Source organism: Bos mutus, chromosome 7, assembly GCF_027580195.1.
Source record: "Bos mutus isolate GX-2022 chromosome 7, NWIPB_WYAK_1.1, whole genome shotgun sequence".
Taxonomy (NCBI): Eukaryota; Metazoa; Chordata; class Mammalia; order Artiodactyla; family Bovidae; genus Bos; species Bos mutus.
This window is the reverse complement of record NC_091623.1, coordinates 60441166-60468968: the sequence shown is the minus strand read 5'-3', so window position 1 is coordinate 60468968 and position 27803 is coordinate 60441166. Positions and strand designations below refer to the sequence as shown.

The following is a 27803-nucleotide window of genomic DNA, read 5'->3' as shown; positions in this document are numbered from 1 at the left end:
TCTTATAATAATGGGGGATATTGTGGTGCAGAAGGATTAGGACTGGGGTTAAACTTCAAGGGTTCAAATCCCACCTCTGTGTGACTTTGGGCAGACAACTCAATGTCTGTCTGGTGTTTCAGTTTCCTCATCTTAAAATGACAAGAAAGATACAATGGTATCAATTCTTTCTTTTGGGCTGGGCTGAGGGTTCAAAGGGTTCATATGAGTGATGTCCCTGTAAGATGCTTGGCACTCACTGGACTTCAATTATTATCATACTAGCATTGTTACAACTTTGATTCATGAAATCCCAAAAGCCCTGATCTTGGAGCAGAGAACAGAGGATCTTGGCGAGAGGAGGGATCCTCAGGATTTCCCAGCAAAGAAATTTCCTCTCTAGGGGATCTTCTGCTTGCTTAAGCAGCAGTGACAGGGAGCTCCCTCCCTACAAAGAGCAAGCATGATGAGATAGATCAGTTGGTAGACTGCTTTCATACATTGAGGAAATCTCTTGTTTTCCAAAGACCCACCCCCCTCCATTAGTCCCTGCTCCACCTTGGGTGTCAAGAGGTCAACCTTTGTCCAGACTTTGAAAATAAGGGTGGGTGTGAAGGAAATCATAGGGTTGAGCCTTTTGGGCAATTGGTTCTTGGAGGTAGGGCTGCCTTCTTGACTCACCTCACCTCTACAGAACTCCAGGGCTTGGCCAGCATGGGGCTTGAGGTGTGTTTTGCTGAATACCTGGCCCTACTCTTATCATGGGGCTTCCCTAGTGGTTCAGATGGTAAAGAATCTGTCTACAATGCAGAAGACCCTGGTTCTATCCCTGGGTGAGGAAGATCCCCTGGAGAAGGAAATGGCAACCCACTCCAGTATTCTTGTCTGGGAAATCTCATGGACAGGGGAGCCTGGTGGGCTACAGTCCATGGGGTCACAAAAGAGTCGGACATGACTGAGAGACTAACATACACACTTTTATGGTGGACAAGTCTGGTGTGTGGGGTGAGGGTAACCAGGGTTGGAATCTCTGAGAAGAGGCTCACTCATCGTGGGCACTGGCTGGGCTGAGAGTTCCCTGGGAGGGTCACTCTAGGACTAGGACACAGCAAACCAGACCCCCAATCCCCAACTGAAATGTGCTCCATGGCCTCTTCACCATTGGATCCAGTCCCAGATTATCTCAGAAAGGTGAGACTATTTTAAGGTTCCTTTCAGGGCGAGGTAAAGCAAGGGCCTGTGGTCCTCCCCATAGGCCCTAGGAGAAATTTTTAGAAAAGATACAAATTCCAGGTAGTTGTATCCAAGTGGTTGGCACACAGTTCACGGTGCCTCTGATGTTCCACTGTGTGACCCTGGGCAAGTCGCTTCCCCTCTTGGTACTGCAACCCCTCATCTGCAGAACAAGGACGATGCTAACATCTCCTTTGTGGGGTTGTTGTGAGGATTAAATGAATCAATATTGAGTATAAGCTTATTAGCATTAAAAACTAGGGAGCTTTAGGGATTTTCCTGGTGGTCCAGTGGTTAAGACCCCACGCTTCCAATGCAAGGGGCCTGAGTTTGATCTCTGGTCAGGGAACTAAGATCCCACATGCTGTGCAGTGTGGCAAATAATAATAATAAAGAAAAATCTAGGGAGCTTTATTAACATCATTAGAGGTCTGTATTCATTGGGAACTGTATTTGTTTGTTGGGGCTGCCGAAATAATGTGCTTAAAAAACAGAAATGTATTTTCTCACAGTCCTAGAGGCCAGAAGTCTGAGATCAAGGTGTTGTTGGCAGAGCCGGCTCCTCCTGAGGCTGTGACTAGGAATCTGATGCAAATCTCCCAGCTTCCGGTGGTGCTGGAAATCCTTGTATCAACCAGATTTCTGCCTTCATTTTCACATGCCATTCTCCCTGTGTGCCTGTCTCTGGATCAAAGTTTCCCCCTTTATAAGGGTACCAGTCCTATTGGATTAGGGTCCACCCTACTTCCAGTATGACCTCACCTTTACTGTTATATCTGCAATGATATAAGATCACGTTCTAAGGTCCTGGAGATTAGGAGAATGAGTTGAGTTGATGGAGAAGGGAAACAATTCAGCCCTAATAGAAACTGAAATTCAAGGCTCTGTTTATCAAGAAATGGGTAAATATGACACATTTTCACCAGTTAGAAAAAGAAGCTAAGAGGCTGGGAAGATAGGGCCCAGAAAACAAGGAGACATTTCAGTACCAGGGACAGCAGCTTGCATGTTTTGCCTTTCCTTTTTTTTTTTTTTGGTGGTTGTTTTTTTCCGTCTATCTGGCTGCAAGCCTTCCAGACAGACCCACAGGCTGGCAAAATGTTGTTCAAGGGTTATACCTACACTCCTAGAGCCGACACATTCTGTCTTCTGCATATAGGGCTCCACAGGCAAGAAAAGACCCAAGGAGAAAGGGCTTTGCCCCTCTTTTATACCTCCCAATTTCTTTCCAGCCATGCCTAATGTTTCTCAGGCCTTATGGCTATTTTCTTAGTGCCTCTGCATTCCTTGAAGACCCTGGAGATTCAATTCAGAAAATAGAATCTCAAAAAAAAAAAAAAAAGGCAGGAAGACGTGTATTGGGAGAAGATATGGGCGTTAAATATAACCAAAAAAGGATAAGCACACACAATATATAAAGAGGGTGTATTTGTAATATCTCCTATTACAAATTTTTATTCTGGTAAAATATGCATAGCAAAATCTGCCATCTTGACCATTTCTAAGTCCACAGCTCAGTGGCACTGAGCACATTCATATTGTTGTGCAACCATCCCCACCATCCAGAACTTTCTCATCTTCTCAAACTCTGTCTCCCATGAAACACTGACTCCCCATCCCCTCCCCCAGCCCCTGGGCCCACCATCTACTTCCTTCTCTCTGTGGATCTGACTCCTCTAGGACATCATTTGAGTGGAATCATACTGTAAATGTCCTTCTGTGTCTGGCTTATTTCACTGAGCATCGTGTCTGCAGGGTTCATTCATGTTGTAGCAGGTGTCAGAATCTCCTTTCTTTGTGGTCCTTGTATAGACGGACAGCGTTTTGTTATCCATTCATCTGTTGATGGGTATTTGGGTTTTTTCCACCTTTTTGCTGTCCCGAACAATGCTGCTATGAGCACGAGTGTTTCTTTTCGAGTCCCTGCTTTCAATTCTTTGGGGATATATACCCAGAAGTGGAATTGCTGGATCATATGGTAATTCTATGTTTAACTTTTTTGAGGAACTGCCAAACTGTTCTCCACAGCCACCGCACCATTTTACATTCCCAACACAATTTTTAAAAAAAATGAATGTTAGAAGCTGTCCTCAGCTCTGCCTGGTGCCCCTTCCCCAGGGCCCCAGGGCACCTCTCAGGCCTGGGTCAGAGACTCCTCCCCACCACCAGGCCCAGCTGGTGGGAGCAGCCGGAGAAGTAAGCGCAGCCCAGCAGGATGCAGCTTTAATTAACTCCAGCCTGGGGCGAAAGTGGTGCCCCCAGAGCTGTTCCCAGGGGCTCTGCACAGGGGGGTCCCCGTCGGGGGAAGCTGAGAGACCATGGGAAGGGAGCTGGGGGTGGAGGACCCAGGACTCGACAGCATCAGAGCAGCCAACGATGGTCTCATTTCAGTCAGTGAAACTGAGGTCCCCTGGGGTTAGAGAGGCAAACCTAGCTCTGAGGCCCGGATCCCTGTGTCCATCCCAAAGAACTTGCCTGCATCTCCCACCCCACAAAATCTTTTAAAATATCTTTAATCTCATTGGCCTTTCTCTGGGCGCCTCCCTCTGCTCAGTTCCCTACGGTCTCTGTCTTGCAACCTTTCTTGTCTCTATGGCTCTCATGCCTCGCACCCCCTGCCCCCACTCAGGACGTCTTCCAATCACACCCCGGCTCTGGACCACTTTAGAGCCGGCCCCGCCCCTTGCCTCTCCTGATTGGTCCTTCCATTTGACGCCACGCCCCACCCCTATAGCTCCGCCCCGCATCTAGGTTGGTCCATTCCACTGCACCCTCCGAGCATCTGTTCTGATGGGGAAAACTGAGGCGCCCACACAGGTGCAACGGGCCATCCGAGGCCACAGAATTGGTTAGTGGCAGAGTTACTGTGCTCCTCAGTCCAGTGCTGAGGCTTCTTCTGGTTCCTTGGGGCTGCTGGTGCCCCTCACTATCCTCCTCCCTGGGGCGGCAGCTCTGCCGCTTCCCCCTTCCCCCACCCCCCATCTCACCCCGCTTTTTAGCATCAGCCACAGATTTAATTAACAGCTGATTCGCCTCTCTGCCTTTCCCGTCTCACCCTTTGGGAAGTGTGGGTATGGGAGGGGAGAGCTGAGCTACTCCTAACTGCCCCACCCCAAAGGGGGCTCCAGCCTCCTTTTCTCTATTTTTAAAATTATAGTGAAATACACATAATTTAAATTTACCACCTTAATCACTTTTCCTTCTTTTATTTCCTAAGCTTTTAAAATTGTGGTTAAATATACATAACAGAAAGTTTGCCATTTTAACCATTTTTAAGTGCAGAAATTAGTGGCTTTAAGTACACTCCTATTGTTGTGCGAACATCTCCACCATCCATCTCCAGAACTTTCTCATCTTCCCAAACTGAAACTGTGTCCCCATTAAACACTGACTCCCCATCCCCTTCCCCAGCCCATGGCCCCCACCATCTACCTTCCGTCTCTGTGGATCTGACTCCTCTACGGATCTCCTGTGAGTGGTTCACAGTGGATCTTCCTGTGAACATGGGTGCACAGCCTCCTTTTCTCCTAACACTTCTATTTCTCTCCCCTCCAGGCTGTGCCTTTCTCACCTACTGTGCCAGGGACTCCGCCATCAAAGCTCAGACTGCCCTGCACGAACAGAAGACCTTGCCCGGGGTGAGTGCTGGATGCTGCTGGGAAGTGAAGGGGCAGATGGAGGGGATGCTGTCAGTTTGGGGAAGGCTAAGGTCCTTCCTGGGGTCAGCTGTGAAGCTCATCTGCCTCTGAACTCAGAAAGAGACGAATGGAGCAGAGACACAGAAATCATCACCCAGATGGGCATTTCTTGTGTGTTAACTGCATCCCTGGCTGTGCACTTCATGTCAGGGTGGTTTTGTGTGGTTGTGGAGGTTGCACACTGCCTGAGGGCACCTGGCTTCACATAAGAGTGTCACTGGAGGATGAGGAAGCATTAGCAGGCAGAGGGTCAGTAGGAGCAAAGGTCCAGGGGCAGGATGGTGCCTGGTGTGTTGGAGGAACAACCAGGAGGGCCGTGTTCCTGAAGCAGAGAGAGTGAGGAGGAGAGAGGGAGGAGGGGAGGGCAAGGAGAGGATGAAGGCAGATGTTCAGGGCCTTGTGGGCCTCAGGGAGGCCTACCTACCTGGTAGGACCCTACCTACCTCTCACCATAAGAAGGGAGGGGATTTTCTTTCCTCTTGTCCTTATGGAGCAAGTAAAGCTATGACTCCTTATGTGGTATTTCCTCCCCAGGGGAGGCTGGCCCAAGCTCTGGGCCTGCTGGTTCTCTCCTGTCAGCCCTGTCCTTTTTGGGTGGGCAGGAGGTCCCTGCCCCCAGGAAAGGATGGAAGGTCCCCTTCAGCCTGCCAAGCCAGATCTTCAGTGAGATCTGTAGCACCCCACCCCGTGAGTTTGGGGGCAGGGGGTGTCGCCTTTCCCTCTAGAAATCTCAGGGACCCTTCAGTATCAAGGGGCTTCAGAGGATGCTAGGGTGGCATCTTGCCATTCCTGCTGGGAGCATGGATGCTACACGGCTGACAGTGGACAATCTGGGGTTCACCTGCCAGGAACCGGAAGCTGTGGCATGAGTTTGACTCAACTCTGAGCAAGCATCCAAAGGTTTGGGGGGTGGCCTCAACCTTACCTTGCAGAGCAAAGAGCCCCTCTTTGAAAGATGAAGTGGCAGAAGCGAGAGCATACGCTATGGCGGCCACATCAGCGGGCTCCTTGTTTAGTTTCCACCTGGTGTTGCCATGTGACGATGAACCAGCACCGGATCTTCAGCACCGGAAGAGTATAATGCGGTGGGGTAGAGGGAAGAAACTGTTGAGGAGGTCACTGAGGGCTTCACTGAGGAGGTGGCATTTGAGAAGAGACTTGAAAGATGAGGAGGAAGGACATGCTAGGAGAGGGGACCAGATACGCAAAGGTGAACAAACACCATCTGGATTCACTCTTTTCCCTCACTTGGACCTTCTGCCAACACCTCCCCAAACCAACAGGAAACTGGAGGGCAGGTCTGTCCGTAGCACCCAGGGGCACAGTGGGGTTCAGTGGATTCTATTAGTTATCTCCCGATGTGTCACAAATTACTCTTCAGGGACTCCCCTGGCAGTCCAGTGGTTAAGACTCTGCACTTCCACTTCAGGGGGCACAGGTTCGGTCCCTGGTTGTGGAACTAGGATCCTGCATGCCTCACTATGTGGCCAAGATTTTTATTTATAAAAATAAATAACAAATTACTCCTTAGCTTAGTGGCTTCAAACAATCAGCATGCATTGTCTCACAGCTGCCAGGGGTTAGGAACTGGGACATGAGTTGGCTGCATGGTTCTGGCTTCTGGTTTCTCCTGAGGTTGCAGTGGAGTCGTCAGCCAGAGCTTACTGTGGCTGGCAAATCTGGCCCAGTGCATGGCTATTGGCTGGAGGCCTCCGCTCCTCTCTGTGGGCATCTCCCCAGTGCTTGCTACTTGAGGGACCTCATAGCATGGTGACTGGCTTCCCTCAGGGCATGTGATCTGAGAGTGAGCCAGGAAAAAGCCACAGCGTCTTTTTTTTTTTTTTTTTAATATGTATCTATTTATTTGGCTGCACTGGGTCTTAGTTGCAACATGCAGGATCTTTAGTTGCAGCATATGGGATCTAGTTCTCTGACCAGGGATAGAACCTGGACCCCTGCATTGGAAGCATGGAGTCTTAGCAACTGGACCATCAGGGAAGTCCCAGTCTCAGGGCTCTTTGTCCTCCTCTCTCTGCTCACTCTCCTAGCACAATCCAATTCTTTCATCCGTATCTATCCTGCCAGCCAGCCAGCAACCTTTTATTAAGCACCTACCTAGTAGGCCTGATGCTGCACTTCTCTTACCAGTTCTGTGTACAGAAGATACCCCTTGGTGACTCCTTCAGGCACCCCATACCCAGCAGAGCTCAAACTGCCCACAGCATCCCCTTTGAACCAGTTTTTCCTCCCTTCCCCTTGCCCCGCCCCAGCTTCTTGTGGTCGCTGGCAATCCTTGGCCTGTAATCCTTCCAATTCCTGCCTCTGTTGTCAGGTGGCCTTCTCCTCCATATCTACATCTCTGCCATCTCCACTGCCTTTCTCTTATGAGGACACCAGTCCAGTCCTGGTCACCTAAATCCAGGATGACCTTGTGCACAGATCTGTCACTTAATTACATCTATAAAGATACCATTTCCAAATAAGGTCTCATTCATAGATTGCAGGGGTTAGGTATTGGACACGTTTTGGGGCAGGACAGCCATTCACTTCACTGCAGGGGGTGACCACAAAATGAACAGCTGGATGGAAGGGTGACTGGGGAACTGCATCTCAAGGGAGAACCAGGTGACCTGTGGTGATGACCTCATGGAGGGCAAACAGGGCAGCTTTCTGGAGGGGGAAGCATTGGAGCTAGTCTTGAGTGACTGGGAGGGTGTTGGCAGATGGGGGTGATGTGAGCACGGAGCGTACTGAGACATGGAGGCAGGAGTGTGCCTGGCAAGCTGAGTGTGGGAACGCACGAGAACCTAATGGAAGTTTACTGCCCCCAGGGACACTGGGCAATGTCTGAGGACATTTGTGATGATCATCTTGACCATGGCATCTCGCAGGTACAGGCCAGGGCTGCTGTTCCACACCCTACAGTGCACAGGACGGCCCCCCACAACAGAAAATGATTCAGGCCAAAATCAGCAGTGCTGAGGTTGAGGAACCCTGTTTAGGAGAATAAGGAGCTGGTGAATGTTCTAGAACAGTACTAAGAGAAATATGTAGAATGCATACCACATACAGCATTTAGATTTTTCTAGGAGCAGCGTTTAAAGAGTAGAAAGAAACAGGTGAAATGAATTTTAATGCTTTCTTTTATTCTAACCCACTGTCCCAAAATCCTATCAAGAGGCTGTCAGTAGGGCCCATGTAAAACTTACTAATGAGATAGTTCACATTCTTTTTATTTCATCCTAAGACTTCACTTTCACTTTTCACTTTCATGCGTTGGAGAAGGAAATGGCAACCCACTCCAGTGTTCTTGCCTGGAGAATCCCAGGGAGGGGGAGCCTGGTGGGCTGCTGTCTCTGGGGTTGCACAGAGTCGGACACAACTGAAGCGACTTAGCAGTAGCAGCAGCAAGTGTTTGAAAATCTGGTGTGTGTCTTGCACACCCTCAATCCCTCTCAACCAGAACACTTAGTGGTTACCAGAGATGCTCAATGTGGAGTTGAATTTTATAAAATTGACAATTGAAAAAGTAGATTCCTTTCCTCAAGTTGTTGTAAACCTACTCAGAGCTTTTCCAAGAATGGAGTCAGTTTTTAGACTTTTCTGAAGAGGATCAGAGAACAAATGTTTTCAGCTTTGCCAGCCATACAGCCTCTGTTGCATCTGTTGAAAGCACAAAACAATCACATTGAGTGTGGCTAAGTGCCAATAAAACTTTATTGACAAAAACTGGCTGGGGCGGGGTGCAGAAAAGGGCTGTAGTTTGCCCATCCCCATATTGGGCTATCATCATCCAATAGAATTTACTGGATGTTCTGTCTCCACTGTCCAGTAGTGTGGACACTTGCTCCGTTTGGCTATGGAGCCTTTGAAAAGGGGTGAGTGTGACTCAGGGACTGAATTTTTAATGTTATTTAATTTTAATAGATGTAAATTTAAACTTCCACTGGCTACCTGTGGCTAGAGGCTATTGTCCTGAACACTGCAAAATCTAGAATGTTCTAGATCAGGGATCAGCCACCACGTTAGACAGCGCAGATCTAGAATGTTCTAGACTGTTCAACAGTGTAGACCTAGAATGTTCGAGACTCAGGAGCATGGTGCAGCATCATTATACGTCTAGGTTAGGGAGTTGTCTGTCTCGTTTTGACACCAGATCACAGCTAAGGAGGGATTAGGGGCCTCAAGCCACCTCTTCTCCTCTCAGGGCTCAGTTTCCCTCGTGTTATCATTGTCCCCCAGCACTTTGGGGGCACTTCATCCAGCTGCCATGTCAGCAGGGCCCTGGGTCTGCTCTGGCCCCATGTGACAGACAAGGGGACTGTGGTGAGAGAGGAGGGGACTTGTCCCAGGTCACCCAGGAGGGTGAGCACTATGGCTCCACCCACCCTGCTTCACAGACCTTGAACCTGTGGCTTCTCTGCTGGAGTTTCCTGTAAGCTGCTCCCTGCGCCCTGGAGGTGAGGGCAGATGTCTGATAAATAAAGAGGAGGCTCAGAGCTAGATCCTGGGGACAGAGGGGCTCAGCTTAAATTTTTTCTTAAAATTTGAAAAATACTGCACATTTAGTGAAAAGTGCATGCAACCCAACTGACTATAAAGCAAGCACCCATTACACTGTGCACCCGGAAACCACCCCGACCCACGTCCCCAAGCCAAAGCCCCTCTCTTCTCCTTGGAGGAACCCCTGTTCTGACTTTTATGGCAATCAGCCCTTCCTTTTCTTCCGTTACCATGCGGATGAGATTCAATATGATGCCTTGTAGCTTTGTGCTTTGTCATTGCTGTGTGGTATTCCACAGCCTGGATGCACCGTTTATTCATCCATCCTCCTGCTGGTGGACATGTGAGTTGTCTCTAGTTTTGCTGTTAAGGCACAGAGATCCTTGCCAGTGTTTTGCTCTGGGTGGACACATGCCACGTTTGGGTCAGTCTCATACACAGGAGTTCGGGATCCCTGAATATGTGTGTCTTCCAATTGTGATGAGAGAAGGGGTTGTCTTTGGGGGTGAGCCTCCCTCCACAAGAACACCCACAGAAATGGAACCAGTCTTACAGTAGGAGAGCTGGAGGCTTGCTCACTAATCGCACAAGGAGACCTGGGGTCTATTGGACAGGAGGACCCTTTACCTGTCAGCATGTCTGAGCACAGGAGTCTAAGCCTCCCCATAGGTGTCAATGCCAGAGAATGGAGTCTTGGCTGTGGAAGAAAGCCTGCCCTGCAGGGTCACATGCTGCACATGCCTGCGCACTGCCCGGGAGACAGGGGCCCTGGGCTGGGCCATGTTAGAGACAAAGACTGCCAGCACCTTTCCTATCCCTGTGTGTGTGTGTGTGTGTGCACGTGCACGCATTGGGGGACACAGTACAGATCGACCCCTCTGTCTCTTCATCTTTTGATGAACGAGGGAGTGGTCCCAGTGGTTTGCCAGCTCAGTGCATCTTCCCCCACCTTGGCACAGCCGACGCCCCCTCCCCCCTCCAATGCTGTTTTCTGTAGCAAGTGACACACACCCCTTCCAATTCCCACCTCGAATGTGACAGCAGAGTCCATGGGGGATGCAGTTTAATCAGATCTCAGCATTCTGGAATAAGATCCTACAATGAATAACAGAATCCAAGAATAGAACCCAGCATGGACCACAGGACCCTGGAATCCACACCGGGCCGACGCCTCCGATTGTTACAGGGATTCTCCGCTGGCCTGTCAAACCCAGGGTGGGGATCCTGGGGATGGAAGAAAGTCCCACTCTGGCGACAAAAGGCAACAGGTCCAGTTCCCACCTCGAGGATGGCAAGGGGCTGGTGGCCATTTGAGGCAACACTATCTTTTTCTTTGTGAAGCTCTTGGGAGTGAGGGATGAGCCAGATCAGGGATCAGCCATGCAGCGCATCTGAGCATTCTGGAAAGGGATGAGTTTGAGTTTGTCAAACTGTGAGCACCCCACCAGAGGCCCCTCCCTGAAACCCTGAACCCCCTTCTGTGTACACAGGGGTATCTGAAGTGGTCCCTTTGCAGAACCCACCCCCACATTTCATGACTTGGCTCAGAGTCAAGCCAGTCCTGGGAGTGAGCAGGAGGCCCCTGAGGAGCCAAGTGTCTCAGGATATGGTTTTTGAGGCCTCAGTGTCCTCATCTGTAAAATGGGTTTGTGGTGTGTTTGAGGGTCCTGTGAGCTGGGACACACCAGAGGCTGAGCATGCACTTGGCAAATACACAGCCGAATGAATGAACTCATCATCCCAGGAGTCGAGCTGTGGGACTCTGGCCAGTCACGTCTCTTCCCAAGCTCGTGTTCTCCCGTGAAATGGGGACAGCTCAGACACGCCTGGCACAAGCTCTTGGGTTACTTCCCGTGCCGGGCACTCTGCCCAGCACGCCTGCCCAACTCTTGCCTGTGGGACAGGAGTCTGGAAACCATAGGTCTTGTCTTGTCTCATCCTGTTTGCCGCTTGTGGACCCTATGCTGGTTCTTTCTCAGGAGGAGGTCTTAGAGCCCCTCACCTCAGCCCTGACCCTGGAAACCCCTCCTAGAGAGGAACAGAATGTGTGCTAAGGGTGGGGGGAGATGCTGTCATCAAGGCAATGACTGGGCAAAGCAACTGAAGCAGGGAGGATGGAGGGGAAGGCTTCGGGGGGAGGTTACATTCCAAGGGGCTTGTTGGGCAAGGATGGGGTGCACAGGGGTGTGTTCCAGTCCATTGTCCTCAGGGAGGGGGAGGAGAAAGGGGCAGGAATGGTTGGGACAGAGCAACAAAGTTGGCTCGGATGCCAGGATGAGGAGTTGGCACGCCACCCCAAGGGCAATAGGGAGCCACGGCAGAATCTAGAACAGGAGAAGGGCTTGCATGGGAGAGGAAGAGCATGGAATGCTAGCCCAGACAGCCCAGATAGGGGTCCACCTGCTTCATCCCCCTCCACACCATCCAGAAACAACCCAGTCAGGGCTTTCTCTGGGCCCCCACACCTTCAAAAGGCACAGCTTTGCAAACCCAGGAGAATATCTGGGGCCCCAGCCTGTCTACCAAAGGGTCTTCCTGCAGTCCTTCCCCCAAGTGGCATCAGTTTCCTCATCTCTCATATACATAACAGAGAAGGCAATGGCACCCCACTCCAGTACTCTTGCCTGGAAAATCCCATGGACGGAGGAGCCTGGTAGGCTGCAGTCCATGGGGTCACTAAAAGTCGGACACGATTGAGTGACTTCACTTTCACTTTTCACTTTCATGCGTTGGAGAAGGAAATGGCAACCCACTCCAGAATTCTTGCCTGGAGAATCCCAGGGACAGGGGAGCCTGGTGGCCTGCCATCTATGGGGTCGCACAGAGTCGGACATGACTGAAGCGACTTAGCAGCAGCAGCAGCAGCATATACATAAGTCAGACATAAAGGACCCTATTTTCGCAACGGTGTATGGCTTGGTTGTAGTCATTTAGCAAGAGCTGGGTGGCAGAGCAAGGACTGGATTCCAGTCACTTAACATATGCCCGCCCAGAGCCCTAGTCCACCTGATCCTTGGCTGGAGGGATGGCTGGGTTCTCAGAGACCCCCCACTCCCCCTGAGAAAACTGGCAGGAGATCTGGTCTCTGCTTCTGATTTTCTCCTCTCCCTTTTTGATTTGCCCATCTTTAAAAGGAGTATGTTTCCATTTCATAAAGTTGTTTGCAGATTAAATGAATCAATGGACATAGGTATTGCTCCAGTTTGTTCCTCACCACCCCTCACCCTGCCATGAACTCCTATTCATACTTTAAAACCCACTGCACATTTTCCATTTCAGTGCACCTCCAGGAAAGTCTTTGGCTCTTCACTGTTCTCTGCTCTAGGCTCTCCCAGCACTTGACCCCATGAGTCTGGAAATAACTGCATATCCTTCTGTTTCCCCCACTGCCTTACTAGTGGAATGCTCCCTGAGGTTGCAGAATTACTCAGCTGGAAGCACATGAGAATGTTGTTGAATAAGTGTAAAGAGGGAGGGAAAGGGAAGGGAAAGGATACAACAGTGGGGAGCCAGGGAAGGTAGAGGAGCGAGGAAGGGCATTCAGCAGAGACCTTGGTGGGACAGATGGAGAGAGGGAGCCGGAAGGAGGTGGGCAGAGCCAGATGGGTGGGCAGGGGCGACAGGAGGGGTGGGGTGAGGGGAGACCCAGCTCTCCCCGGCACGCCTCCTCCCGGCTCGGGCGGGCAGGGCCCGGCCTCTGGCGTGCGGATTGCCTGGGCGTTGGGCGCGGAGAGCGGAGAGCGAGGCGCGGAGCCCGAGCGTGCGCGCGTGTGCGCGCCTGTGCTCTCAGGGCCAGCCGGGCGGGCGGCGGCACATGGATGCCAGCCTAGCGCACATCTCTAGGCCGGTGGGTAAGGCGAGGCGCGGGTCTGCGGGATGTGGATGGCCGGGCCTCAGAACCTCGACTTTCGAGTGGGGGACTGGAGAGGAAGGGGATGCCCACCAGGCTTCTTAGAGCCAGGCCAGGACCCCTTTCCTCTCGCTGAGCTGACCCAGGAGGGGGAAGGGGCCTCCTAGTAGGCGGAAGGTCCCAGGCTCTGCAGCAGGTGGGGGGAGATGGGAAGCAGGTATCCAGACCCAGAGAACGGTGTAAAGGTGGAGGGTACCCTGATGGGGGCAGGTTCCCTCCCTGTGGTCCTCCTCCCTCGCTCCCTCCCTCGGCTCATCCATCTCCAGAAGATTATATTTAAATATCTCTTTTGTGCAAGGCAGGAGCTGGGCTCGCCCCTAAGAGGCTGTTTCCATGGCAACAACAATTGCCAGCTTCCGTGTGGTGAATCAGCGTTGCCATGGCAACCCCATCCTCATCTGCCCAAGGTGCTGGGAGGGAGGGAGGAGGTGAGGGCCAGCGGAGGCGGGTGGGAGAGGTAGAAGAGAGGGAGACTGGAGCCCAGGTGCCCCCTCCCTCCCATCTCCCTTCACCACTTCAGTCTGCCCTCAGCCCAGAAACTGGTCCCATATGGTTGAAATAATCTCTCCTCAGGCCTCCAGCTAGAGGGGTGTGGTACCCAGGTGAAGAGGGTCCAAGATGAGTGTGCGCGCGCACGCGTGCATATGTGTGTTTGTGTGTATGTGTGTGTGGTGGGGGAAGGGAGATGTGGTTGGGCCTTTCCCAGGTGGTCAGGGTCCCTCTGAGGGTGTGGTTGGGTGGCAGGATGATTGCGCTGGGGGAAATGGGGGCCAAGATGGGGGAAATAGAAACCCTTTGAGTTCTGGGGCTCCCAAGGCTGAGTTCACATTGAGGAGGCCCATATATGCTTCAGACACACACTTGAAATGGGGGAGCATATCAGATGAGGGGGCCCACCAGGGGAGGGGGAGCAGAAAAATACCTCTTCAGGCCTTGATTTTGACATCCGTAAAAAACAGGGTAAAAATTGTGCCTCTCTCTCTGAAAACTTGCCAGGCAGCTGTGTTGTGATTAGAAGACACTTATCAAGTATCATCAAGTACCTCCGAATGGCTGTGGGGATCTACTCCAAGACTGACCTGGGAGGGGGGCTGGGACCAGCACTCGTTCCGACCCCAGGCCTGGTGGAGAGGGACCAGGAGCCTTTCTATGATGGCAGGTGTTGACCACTTCCTTCTGGTCACTTCAGTTCAGCAAACTCCTCTGATTCTCTCCTGTACCCTGCCCTGAAGGATGGGGAGTAATGTGATGGTCTCAGTCTGGAGGGAAGCAGAAACATGGAGACACCTCCTGCCCTGAGGCAGAGAGAGGAGGAGGCCCCAAAAGGTGGAAGGATTGCCTGCCTGGGGGCTTTTGAACTGGGATGAACAGTTTACCAGAGACACCGGGTTGGGAAGAAGATTCTGTCCTAGAGCCAAGAGAGAAGTAAATGCCACCCAACCCCACATCCCTCAAGTCTGTTCTGAAATACTTGCATTAGCTCATACCCAGGACTGGGTAAGTTGCAGGAGCTGGAGTTAGGGAAGAATTTCTTCCACTGAATAGTTCATTGGTTTCTTCCAGTTTCAGTGCTGGAGGGTGGTGGACAGACATGTCCAGAACAATGAGGCCAGATTGAAGGCTGGTCCATTCAAGTATGACAGTTCTCCTGACTTGTGGCTCAGGGGGCTGGCTAAAACTAGCTGCCTTGGTGTACCAGTCAGCTGCTGCTGAGTAATAAGCTGCCTCAACCGTTTTATTTATTCATGATTCCATGGGTTGGCAAGCCCAGGGTGGGCTTAACTGGACAATTTGGCTGATTCATCCTGAGTCATTCATGCAGCTGTAGTCAATTGGGGATTGACTGGGGTTAGCTGGGCTGGGACCCCCATGAGCTGTCAGCAGGGCATCTCTGTCCATGAGATATCATATCCTCCAGTGAGTCACCTGGAATTGTCCACCCTGAAATCTCCAGGGTTCCAAGATGGCCAAGTCTCTTGAGGCCAAGGCTTGGAACTCCCACTACTTCACTTCCACTATATTCTATTGGTCAAAACAAGTTGCATGGCCAAGTCCAGATAGAAGAGGTAAAGAAACAGACTCCAGTTCTCAATGAGAGGAGCCACAATATCCCATTATATACAGGGACCACAGGAGTTGTGCCATCTTGGCAAGCAATCTATCAAACTTTGGGGAGGAGGGGTGGGTGCAGCAGAGAGACTTCCTGGATTAAGGGGTATTGTTCCTGGGGCTTGAAGGCAAAGTAGGAGTTTTCCAGGTAGCAAGAGTAAAGCCCTGGAGGTAGGACCATGTGTCATTTGGTGTGACTGAGTTGGTCATACCCAGTGGTGACTGAGGTGCTGGTTGCTGCCAGAAGCTGGTGGGATGCTGAGGCTGGGGAAGTGGGCAGGAGTGCCTGGCAGGGCCCAGAAGAAGCTCCCACCACACTGCCCACACTGTCCACCTTGACCTCCCTCCCCTTCTCTTCACAGATGGCGCGACCAATCCAGGTGAAGCCTGCGGACAGCGAAAGCCGTGGAGGTAGTTGTCATCTCTCCATGGCTGCCAGACTGTGGGTTGATGGAGGAACGGGAGGAGGGAAACCCTTGCACAAAAGGTGGTGGGAGAGGCAGAGGCCCCCGCGAGGGTGGGGCAAGGTGATAGAGAAGGAAGGCATGGGTCCCTCCTAACCGCAGGGCCACAGGCCCAGCTGTGGAGGGTATGGCCAGGCCCTGCTGCTTTCCCCTAGAACTTGAAATACCTGATTCATTTCAGGTTGCAATGATGGATATCTTCAGATGCAGAGGCACTGGGGGACCCCAAAGGACTATGGATGGCTTTCTGGGTTGTGTGTGTGCTCAGTTGGATATATGAGCCAGTGCATATGTGTGTATGTGAGCATGCATTCCTGGGCATGCCTGTGTGCAGATGTGTATGGGAGTGTGCACATAGGCATGTGTTTTCTGGCTGGTTCAGTGCCTGTCTGTGTGCACATCTGTGTGCCTGGGCTGTGCATAGGTGCGTAGGTGTATATGTGCAAGCATGTGTGCTTGACTGTTCTAGGCTGGGAGTGTGGGTGTGCAGGCTCTGTCTTGTGTCTACATGAAGTTGGATCTCAGGATGGGTGTGTGCCATCAGGAGATGCTTGACTGTCCCCCATGGGATCCAAGACTAGCCATTCTTAGATACTTTGACCCCTCCTCCCCATCTCAGATGGATTACGGGCCTGAAGGAGAGCACTCAGCCTTGGAAATGGTGTGTGGGGCAGGGCTGTTAGGACCTCTGTGTATGCATAGGAGCGTGGTAAAGCCCATCTGGGCTGGGAGCCCATTTTCACACTCTCAACCTGGCTTCCATTGAAGGTTAGGGATTGGAGAGGGGGCTCTGCATGTTTTCATCTCTGTCTGTCTCTCTTTGTCTCTCTCTCAATCTCTATCTCCCTCTCTATCTGTTTCTCTCTCATCTTTTTCTCTCCTCCTATCTCTCTGGTTCTCTCAGAGCCTCTCTGTGTGTCTCTCTTTGTCTCTTCTTGTTTCTCTCTTTGCCTATCTCTGTCTCTTGGTCTCTCCCTGTCCCTCTCTCTCCCTCCCACCCCCATGAATGACAGCTGCCAGAGAACGGGTTTCCATAGCAACCCAACTCACCATTCCTCACAGAGGAAGCTGCCTGGTCCCTGATTACAGGAGAGCAGTGCAACTCCCCCGGGAGGCGGGAGAGGGCTCTAGTCCCTCACATGGGAGAGGCTGGGCCAGACTGGCCCCTGGCCTTAGGCTTGGGCAGGTCCCAGCCAGGCTTCCAGCCAATCCCAGGCTCCCCAGAAAACTGGTCTTCTGCACACACATGCCTTTATTCATTCATCAGACATTGATTTTTTGGCTTCTCCGGAGCCCTGGGAAAGTCCGATGGGGAGCTCTGCTGGGTACTGTGAGAATGCAGGCACCCTCAGTGCTCACCCTTGCCTAGAAAATTTAGATGGCAGACAGACATAGACCCAGGCCAGGCAAGGCATAGACCCTAGTACTGTGTGTGGGCTTTCTGAAGAACTCAGAGAGGTGGGAGGAATACAGAGGCGGGAGTAGCCGTTTTGCCTAGAATGGGGAGCAGTTGGGCAGAGAGGGCATTCTAGGCAGAGGGCACTGAATGAGGTGGTAGGCCTCAGGGACGTGGGCGGGTGAGAAGGCAGGGAAAGCGCGAGGCTGCGTCCTCCTTCACACGCGTAGAAGAGGGCCCCGGGGAGGTCCAGGGGCCCCACTCCACGCCCCGGTGCCTCCGCTTTCTGCTGGAGGGATGCGGAAGTTCCCGGAGGCTAGGACTTGGCTGAGGTGGTGTTTCCGCCCACAGGGGACCGGAAGCTGTTTGTGGGGATGCTGAACAAGCAGCAGTCAGAAGAGGACGTGCTGCGGCTGTTCCAGCCCTTCGGGGTCATCGACGAGTGCACCGTGCTCCGGGGACCTGACGGCAGCAGCAAAGGTGACCGGCTGGGGGCGGGGCTAGCTCCGGGGGCGGGACTATAGGAGGGCGCGGCTGGTGGGATGGGTCGGCGCGGGCCCCGGAGAGGGAGGCTGGATCCGGGGGGCGGTGCCGGGCTTGTGGGGAGGGACTGGCCCGCAGTGGGCGTGGCCTGGCACGTGGAAAGCCGGCCGGCCGGATGGGGTTCCTCTAGGCACACAAAAGGACGGGGCTGGCCCAGGGGCGGGGCGAGCAGAGGCTGTCTAGTCTCACCTGGTCCCACTCGCCGGCCCAGGACATCCGGGGCTGCCTCCTGTGTCTGTGTCCATCAGACTTTCTGTCTCGATTTGCCTGTGTCTCCTGGACTGTCGGTGTACCTGATCCTACTTACTCCACCGTTCCTATAAGGTTGTACCATCCAGGAATGATTGTTTTATGATCTCCAGCAACTTGTTTTCTGGTCTGCTCTGTTTGGGTCTTCAGGTGTCTGGTGATCTCTGTCTACCTGATTCTACTTGTTCAGGTTTATCTGTCCAGAACTGGCCTGTCTCTGCCCTTGTGACTTGATCTTACTAGGACCGAATATATTTGATGGTCCCTGTCTATTTATTTGCCTGGCTCTTTTCTAAAAATTGAGATATGGTCACATACTGTAATCACATACTGCCAAGGCAGGAGGCGCAAGAGACGTGGGTTTGATCCATGAGTCAGGAAGATCCCCTGGGGAAATGACAACCCACTCCAGTATTCTTGCCTGGGAAATCCCATGGACAGAGGAGCCTGGCAGGCTACAGTACAGAGAGTCACAAAGAATTGGACAAGACTGAGTATACATACACACACACACACACACATATACTGTAAAATTCACCTTTTAAAAGTGGACAGTGGGAAAAAAAAGTGGACAGTGAAATGCTTCACAAAATTCACAGAACTGTGCAACTGTCATCATTATTGAATTCCAGGATGTCTTCACTCCTCTCCCCCAAATTTGTGTGACCCTTCCATAGCCCTCTGTCTGGAACTGTATCCTATGACCATCTGTCTGGATCTGCCTGTGTCTGGTGGTCTCTGGTTGTCTGTCTGCCTGATTCTGCCCTTGCCCGATGACTCTTCATCCCCATCTATCCAACTCTGGTCACATGGGCGTATCCATCTGGGTCTGAGTGTACCTCTGCCCGAGTGTGTCCATATCTCTCTCTGTGTCTGATGGTTTGTCACTTTAATTCTGCCTGATTACAACTCTGGATCTTGTGGTATTGGTGGCTGGTGGGTGTTCTCTAATCCTGTCCCCTTCACTTGTTCTAATGGGCAGTTCCTGCCTCCCTACCCTGGGCACCACCTCACACCCTCTGATGATGTGTTGGACAAACAGTTGTCTTACTGTCTGGTTCTTTGTTGTCCCACTGTCTGTCTGAACATATGGCTGCCTGTCTCTCTGTTGTCCAACCTGTGGGCTGCCCATGTCCATGCTGACCTGCTGTGCAGGGCTGCCAGCCCCTCTCCTGTGTCCCCTCACCCCTCCCCTTCTCTTGGAGCAGGCTGTGCCTTCGTGAAGTTCTCCTCCCACACCGAGGCTCAGGCGGCCATACACGCTCTGCACGGCAGCCAGACCATGCCGGTAAGTCAGAGCTGCCCTGGGCAATTTGGGTCAGGGTAGGCAAGGGGGAGGGGCCTGGCCTGACCATCCCAGCCATCTGGTAACCCCTGGCCCTTCTTCAGAGAGGGGACAGGGTAGGGAGAAAGAAGTGCATCTCTGATGGTGGTATGACTGGGTATATGTATGTATTTGTGTGTGTGTGTGAGCGTGCAAGTGTAGACTATGCAGAATGTCCTGCCAGTGTTTGGCTGCCCATGTGTGAGTATGTGTGGGCCAGTGTGTGTGTTGGTGTGCACACATGTGCATGTGCCTGAGAGTGTGCTTCCATGCCTGTATGTGAGTGTGTGGTTGTGAGTAGGTGGGTGTCAGTGTGCACATGAATGTTCACATGTATGCTGATGCATATGCACATGTATATGCTGTGACTGCATGCATGCAAGTGTGTTGAGTGGGTGTGCTCATGTGAGTGCACATATGTAAGTTATATAGGTAAGTGCACATGTGTGTTTGTGTGTGAGTGTGCCCCAGTGATATGGGGGGAATGAGTGCATGTGTGTGCATCTGTAAGAGTGTGTGAGTATGTGTGGAGGGGTGAGCACATGTGTGTGAATGTAGACAAATGTGTGTGTACATGTGTGTGTGAGTATATGTGCATGTATTATTGAGTGTATGTATGTGTATGAGTGTGGATGGTGGGTGTGAGTCACTGTGGGTGGAATGCATGTGTGTGTGCAGATGTGTGTGAGCCCCAGAGGAACAGGAGGGGATGGGGCTGGAGGGGCCTGCAGTTCAAGGCCAAGAAGCTTGGGATTCCTCCCAGGGCAATGGGGAGCCTCCCAGGGTATCCCCAGGAGAAGGAAGGGGCAGGCCATTTGGAAATGTCTCCGTGGGGCCAGTGTGGGAGATAGGCAGGCGGCAAGTCTAGAGCTGGGAGCTGGTGGGCCTGCAGCCGTGAGAGGCTGGAGGAGACCACTGGGGTCTTGGGGGTGGCCCTGCCACCCAGAAAAGTGGCCCTGGGAGCCTCCATCACTGTACAAAAATGTCCGAATCTGCCGCAGGGAAGACAGGCCTTGGGGAACCCACTCTCCTTTCTGTTGTTCTGCAACATGGTATGAAGAGCAGGGCAGTCTCAGATCCTCCCTTCTCTTGCTCTCTGGGTCATTGGGCATCAGTTCTAGTCCCTGGAGAGGGGGGAATCAACTCAATCCAAGGTCAAGCTTTCTCCTGCTCAGAGCTGTCCACTGATGGAGCTGGTGAGTGGAGAGGTAGTGAGCTCCCCATCAAAGGAGGTATTCAGTTTCTCAAATGATTGGAACCTCACCTGTTCTCAGGTGTGGGCAGCTATAGAATCCTCTGTATGGGCCTTCATTGTTCCTCTCCAGCACTTGGGTTCTCCATCTTTTTTGAAAGTATGGCTGACAGTCAGGTCCTCCTCTGCTTCCCAAAGGCAGCCCCCACTAGACAAGTGGGTGCCCCACTTGTGTGCATGGCAGCCTACAAGGTCAAGTGCGAGACCCAGGATGCTGATCTCCAGACTAGTCTCACTGCGGCCCCTGGGACCTTGAGGGAGGGGCTGATAGCTGCTGCCACCCACACCCCTACACTCCCCCCAAGGTACCTCAGAGTCCTGGCAATGTCCCCCTTCTTTCCTTCCCTGCTTGCGGCTGCCCTTGCAGGGTGCCTCCTCCAGCCTGGTGGTCAAGTTTGCCGACACGGACAAGGAGCGGACGCTGAGGCGCATGCAGCAGATGGTGGGCCAGCTGGGCATCCTGACTCCGTCCCTCACCCTGCCCTTCAGCCCCTACAGTGCCTACGCCCAGGCTGTGAGTGAACGGCGGACACACTCCTGTCTCCAGTGGGGCTCCTGACACCACTGTTTTGAGGGCCTAGCTCAGTGTCTCTCTCTCTCTTTCTCCATCTAGTCTCTGTCGAGTGCCTCTTTCTGTTTCTTTCTGAGTGCTATCTTTCTGTTTCTCTTGCCCAATCTCTGACTCATGGCCTTATTCTGGTTATGGCTAAGTCCCCAGATCCAGTCCACTTCCTGATCTCAGCCCCAGCTTAGCCCCCCACCATGAACTATGCTCTGAGCCCAAGCTGAACCCCAACTGACAGGACCCCAGGCTCGGCCACCAAATCCAGCCTGAGCCACAACCCTGGGTGAATGTCAAATCAAGACCCAGTCTTGGGTTGACCCCCAGATCCTGGCTGTTCCCCAAATCTAGATAAGCCCCAATTCTAGCTAAACCTCCAGGCTAACTCCAAACTGAGACCCAGCCCTGAGTGAGTTCAACATTGGCTGAGCTTGGGACTTCCCTGGAAGTTGCCATGCCTCCATGCCTCCAGTGCACAGCACGCAGGTTCGATCCCTGGCTGGGGAAATAAGATCCCACATGCCGTATGCATGGCACAACCAAAACAAGCAGAACACATAAAAAAACATTGGCTGAGCCCTGGTCCCAGACTAAGTTCTGATCATAGACTGAGCTCCAGTCCCTGGCTGAGCTCTGATTCCTAAATGATCCTTGAACATAGTCTGAGCCCTGATCCTATGCTGAGCCTTGATCCCAGGCTAAGCCCCAATTCCTAACTGAGCCCTAACCCAACCTGAGCCAAGATACCTGGCCTGACCCCCTGCCCCTGTTTCTGGAGGACTGGCTCCTCAACCCCATGAGCCATGCTCTAAGGCCAGGTGCCACTTGGACTGTGTACCTGACTCCCTCTCCACCCCCAGCTCATGCAGCAGCAGACGACGGTCCTGTCCACATCAGGCAGCTACCTGAGCCCCGGCGTGGCCTTCTCACCCTGCCACATCCAGCAGATTGGCGCTGTCAGCCTTAACGGGCTGCCTGCCACGCCCATCGCCCCTGCCTCTGGTGAGAGTCTGCCAGGGGCCCACAGATGGGGGGCAGAGCCGGGGCTATGACTCTCAGCCTTAGCTGGGACTAAGGCTACCCATGATGCTCTTCCACTCCCCAGGACTGCATTCGCCCCCGCTGCTCGGCACCACCGCCGTGCCCGGCCTCGTGGCCCCCATCACCAACGGCTTCGCAGGTGTCGTGCCCTTCCCTGGCGGGCACCCTGCCCTAGAAACTGTATATGCCAATGGCCTTGTGCCCTACCCAGGTAACTTGGGTGGTCCCCTGGGGCCGAGGAGAGTGGCAGGGGACAGGGAGGGTGTCCCTGGGACAAGCATGAATCCCTTTGCCTTGGTGTCCAGGGAACAAAAGTACAGGAAGCAGGGACTCTTAGGTTAATAGATACTAGCTATGGGTGCAGAGGGGCTTCCCTGGTAGTTCAGCTGGTAAAGAATCCACCTGCAATGCAGGAGACCCCGGTTTGATTCCTGGGTCAGGAAGATCCCCTGGAGAAGGGATAGGCTACTCACTCCAGTATTCATGGGCTTCCCTGGTGGCTTAGACAGTAAAGAATCTGCCTGCAATGCAGGAGACCTGGGTTCAATCCCTGGGTTGGGAAGATCCCCTGGAGGAGGGCATGCCAACCCACTCCAGTATTCTTGTCTGGAGAATCCCCATGGACAAAGGAGCCTAAAGGGCTACAGTCTGGGGGGTCCCAAAGAGTCAGACACGACTGAGCAATTAAGCACACACACACACATGGGCACAGAGAAGGGGGTTAAACATAGGAAGTTTGCAGTCAGACCTTCCTGGATTCAAATTCCAATTCAGTGGCCCTTGTGGGGAGTTTCTTTACATCTCAGAGCCTCAATTTGCTCATCTGGAAAATGGGACAGATAGTATCATTCATCTCATGATGTTGCTCTGATGAGGCAATCAGTCTGTAAGATGCTAACCCATCTCCTGGTACCAAGAAGGGTGCCATCAAATCTTCACTATTAATTGTTACCATTTGGGATCAGTGCCCATATTCATTCATTCATTCATCCAGGATTGACCATGCACAGATTTGTGGCACTGGACTCTGCCCTACTGAAGCAGAGGTCTCACCTTTCTCTACCCTATACCCTGATTTCAAGGCAAATGTCTTCCCACACCTTGCTTAGGTGAAGTTTGTCATCTGGGTTTCCACCACTGAGAATCTGTTTATTTTTATTTTGTAATAATTGGTGCTCACAGGGAGTTTCAAACATAGTACAGAGAGGTCCTGGTTACCCCTCACCCAGTGTCTCCGGATGCTAACACCTTACGTAACAACAGTATGTTGTCAAAACTAGGAAACTGGCATCAGTACAGTACAATGAACTGAACAGGTGTTGGAGACCCTGTTCAGACTTCACTGTTTACAGGCACTTGTGTCTGTGTGTGTGGTTCGTTCATTTTATGTCATTTCATCACAGGTATAGTTTTGTGTAACCACCACCACAATCAACATACAGCACTGTTCCATTACTACGAAGTAATTCATTCATGTGACCCCTTTACTGGCTTATCTCTCTGCCCTCACTACCCTATCTTCTAACAACCTCTCTCCATTCAAGGAGATTTTTAGTTGCCTCGACAAGCCCTCTCCTCCCCCTGTGTCCTCCACTAGGGACCATCGGAAGGTCACAGTCACATAGGGGATCCATAGGCTGTCTGATCAAGGTGTGGGGAGGGAAAAGAAGGAAGAGATGTGAATGGGTGGTGATCAGGAGCAGAGACCTGGAGCCCTAGAGAATCCAGAGAAAAAAGGGGGAGGAGCAAGGGGGTCTGGATGGGGACAAAGAGTTGGGAGTTAAACCTCTCTGGAGTCTGAGAAAACTGGATTCGAGTTGAGTGGCCCTGTGCCAGCTGCTGTTTTCCCACCTGTAAGAGGTTCCCTGAGCTTCAGTTTTCCTCACCTGTGGAATGAGGGTCATACCTATAAAATGTTTATGCAGAAATGAAGCCGGGGTGGATGCTGTGGGGTGGATGGAAGACTTCTGCTGCCCCCGCCCCACTGAGCCCCTCCGTCTGCCCCGCAGCTCAGAGTCCGACGGTAGCCGAGACCCTCCATCCTGCCTTCTCTGGAGTCCAGCAGTACACAGGTAGGGAGGCAGTGCGGCACCCCCACGCGTGGCACCCCCCCCCAACCCCCCCGCCCTCAGTTTCCTCCCTGGACTAGCCACTCCACGCCCCTAGCTGCACTTAGATCTGGTTCCACCCCTCAGGGCCGCCCTCTTCATTCTACCTTGCCTCTTCTGTCTAGCCATACCTCCTACTTTGTGGCTTGGCCCCCGCCTCACCCTCCTTCGACATTTGGCCCTGCCCCTCATAACCTGCCTTTGGTCCCGCTTGTCGTGTCCTGCTCAGACCCGCTCTCCAGTGTGACCATGCCCCCTCATTCTTCCCAAGACCGGGCATTGGCTCCGCCCTCAGCCGTGGTCCCCCACCCCTCAAATATGGCCCCGCCCATTAAACGCTTCCCTCCTACATACGTCTCTCCCATGTGACCACGCCCCCTCTGCCTTCCCAAGACGTGTCGTGGCCCCACCCTCAGCCACAACCGCGTCCACTCTACTCTTTCCTGTGGCTGTGGCCTCTTCCTCAGACTGTCTCTCCCATGTGACCACGCCCCCTCCTTCTTCCTAAAATCTGGCCTTGGCTCTGCCCTCAGCCATGGCCCCACCCTTCGAATATGACCTCTTTCCCTTCTACTCTTCCCTGTACTAAGGTCTTAGTACTTCCCTCAGACCAACTCTCCCCTGTGACCACCCCCCTCCACCGTCCCAAGACCCATTTTGGCCCCACCCTAGGCTGTGACCTCGCCCCCTCAGTCTTAGCCCCGCCCCATGCGCCCACCGGCCTCACGCCCGTTCCGCCCTATGTCTCGCTCCCGGTCTCTGCAGCCATGTACCCCACAGCGGCCATCACGCCCATCGCGCACAGCGTCCCCCAGCCGCCGCCCCTCCTGCAGCAGCAGCAGCGAGAAGGTGAGGGGGCCGCGACCTCCCCTGGGCGCCAGCCCCGCCCTTTGACCGCCCCCCTCCACCTCCAGGACCTCCTGCCGGGTTTGACCTAGCCTCAGGGAACTGCTCGGCCTGAGGTCAGGAGAGACTTGCCTTCAGTTCCCAGCATCACCTGGGTGTTTGGGAGGCAATTGACTCTTGGTCTCTGAGCCTCCGTCTTCTCCTCCGGAAAGTGGGACCCGGGCTAGTCCCGACCCCATAGGGATAGCAGTGACCCTGTCTCCACCACGAGCTCTCTCCAGAGTGGAATGACTTTTTTTGAGTTTGAGGTCAGGGGGTGGGGTGATGAGGTATCTCTGGTGAGATGGGAGTTCCTCAGTAAAGTCAAGTGGGAGAGGAGTTAGATTCTGGAGTCGGACCGCGGGGATTCAAATCCACCCAGTGCTGACTTGAGGCATCGTCAGAAAGGCACCTCCCTGCCCCATGCCTCTGTTTCCTCATTGGCCGCAAGGCCACCCGTGCCGAGGCCTTGCTGGGGAGTGAGCAGCACGGTTCCTGACACATTGTAGGCACTCAGCCTGGAAGGAGAAGGCAATGGCACCCCACTCCAGTACTCTTGCCTGGAAAATCCCATGGATGGAGGAGCCTGGTAGGCTGCAGTCCATGGGGTCGCTAAAAGTCGGACACGACTGAGCGACTTGACTTTCGCTTTTCACTTTCCTGCATTGGAGAAGGAAATGGCAACCCACTCCAGTGTTCTTGCCTGGAGAATCCCGGGGACGGGGGAGCCTGGTGGGCTGCCGTCTATGGGGTCGCACAGAGTTGGACACGACTGAAGCGACTTAGCAGCAGCAGCCTGGGAGGTTTTCCTCGCCTTAATCCATCTAGTGGGGGTGGGGGTGGGGAGCTGGAGCCAGGCGACCAGCCAGAAAAGTCCCCCGACTCCCCCAGGACATGGGAAGTTTATGGATGGCCTGGCCTGTAGACTGAGTTCTGTGAGGTTCTGTTCAATTCCTTGCCCAGCAGGGCGCTGTGGGTAAAAGCTGGTTCCGATGCCGTCTGTGCTGCTGTAACAGAACAGGATATCTGCTTTCTGGAAAGCCACCCGAGTTCCAGAGCCTCACAATACCAACTGCAGGGCTCGTGGGGGAAGTTGGGTCAGGGTACACCACTCAAAATGTTGCCTGTGGGAGTTCTCTGGTGGCCCAGTGGTTAAGACTCTGTGCTTCCACTACAGGAGGCACAAGTTCCCTGGTTGAGAAACTAAGATATCTCATGCAGCCCTGGTGTGGCCAAATTCTTTTTTTAGAAATTGGCTGTGACATGGCAAAAAAAAAAAAAGACCCTAATAAAAATGGTAGCACAGTTTTATTCATGTTAGATGATTAAGAAATCCATGAATAGTACAATAAATTGGGCATTAGAAGTTTGCACAGGAAAGTGGCGTCAGATGGGTTGTAGCATGTGAGTTATCGTGAAGTGGTGGAAAGTTTTGTCTGAAATTAGACGGAGAGTCTGAACCTCAGATGGGAACAGGTCCTCCTCCTAATACACTTGGAGAGCTGAGAAAGGTGGTGAATGTGGAAGCTGCCTTTGCATATGTGTGTGCATTTTGCTTTCTTATGAGGTTCAGTTCAGCTAGGTGTGGCTTTCTGCCTTCACCTAGTGTTTCTTGGAGTTGAGCTAGCACACAAGCAAACACAAAATTCATGTTTGCTCACAACTGTTCTGTAACATCAGTTGTGTGGAAACACACCTGTATTTTAAAAACAAGCACATTAGGGAATTCCCTAGAGGTCCACTGATTAGGACTCGGTGCTTTCACTGCCGTGACCCCGAGTTCAATCCCTGGGCGGGGAGCTAAATTCAGGCAAACCTTGCGACAGGGCCAGACAAACAAGTAAGCAAACAACAACAGCAGACAAGCACATTAGCAGAACTGCGGTCCTCATCAGGAAGGTAAGGGTGGATGTGAATGTAATGTAATCTTGAATTTTGGATTTTCTGGGGTGGGGAATGTTCATCATGAGTGTTGGGATTTCTTGGTGGTTTGAGGGTTACCTTTGTTTGGGGAGACCTAGGAGAAGATCGTCTGTAGGTTCGGGATTAGCAGCAGGTTTGAGGACTAAACTGGGTAATTAAGGTTTTAAAATGTTCTGATTATTTATAATTCTTATATGAGCCATGCACTGGGGATTCTTCGGGAAGGAATGATTCTGATGGTTAGCTGTGCTTTAAAAAATTATTTCTGGTTGGTACAGCAAATCATTTAAACGTGACCAGTGGTTTCAGGATATCTGAGATTTGGGACTGAAGAATAATCTTTTTATTTCTCTACATTTTATTTTTGCATCAGTTTTTAAATTATCCAAGCTTTTAAAAATTAGCCAAGGTTTGGAAGGTTATCCAAGGTTTTGAAAATTATCTGGATGTTTGGGGTTTGGGACCGGGGAGTTACTTGTCTTATTCTAATCTGTGATCATTAGACTTCCAAAAATGAACCTTTCCATTTAAACCAGTTTTAAAGATATGGAATGATGGCAAAGACAGTACAGAGTTTCTGTTATACCCTACAACCAGTTCATCTGATTTTTGTCAATGACCAAG

General features: G+C 52.3%; 1 protein-coding gene across 1 annotated transcript in view; it reads left to right on the top strand.

Annotated features, from left to right (window-relative positions):
• Window positions 1-27803, top strand: part of CELF5 (CUGBP Elav-like family member 5) — a 50660-nt gene that overhangs the window by 13747 nt on the left and 9110 nt on the right. The window contains exons 2-10 of the mRNA XM_070374839.1: window positions 4768-4850; window positions 15795-15846; window positions 17644-17772; window positions 19293-19372; window positions 21028-21174; window positions 22083-22224; window positions 22328-22474; window positions 24273-24335; window positions 25137-25220. Of these exons, the coding sequence (XP_070230940.1) occupies window positions 4768-4850; window positions 15795-15846; window positions 17644-17772; window positions 19293-19372; window positions 21028-21174; window positions 22083-22224; window positions 22328-22474; window positions 24273-24335; window positions 25137-25220 (927 nt within the window). The remainder of the gene's footprint in view (window positions 1-4767; window positions 4851-15794; window positions 15847-17643; window positions 17773-19292; window positions 19373-21027; window positions 21175-22082; window positions 22225-22327; window positions 22475-24272; window positions 24336-25136; window positions 25221-27803) is intronic.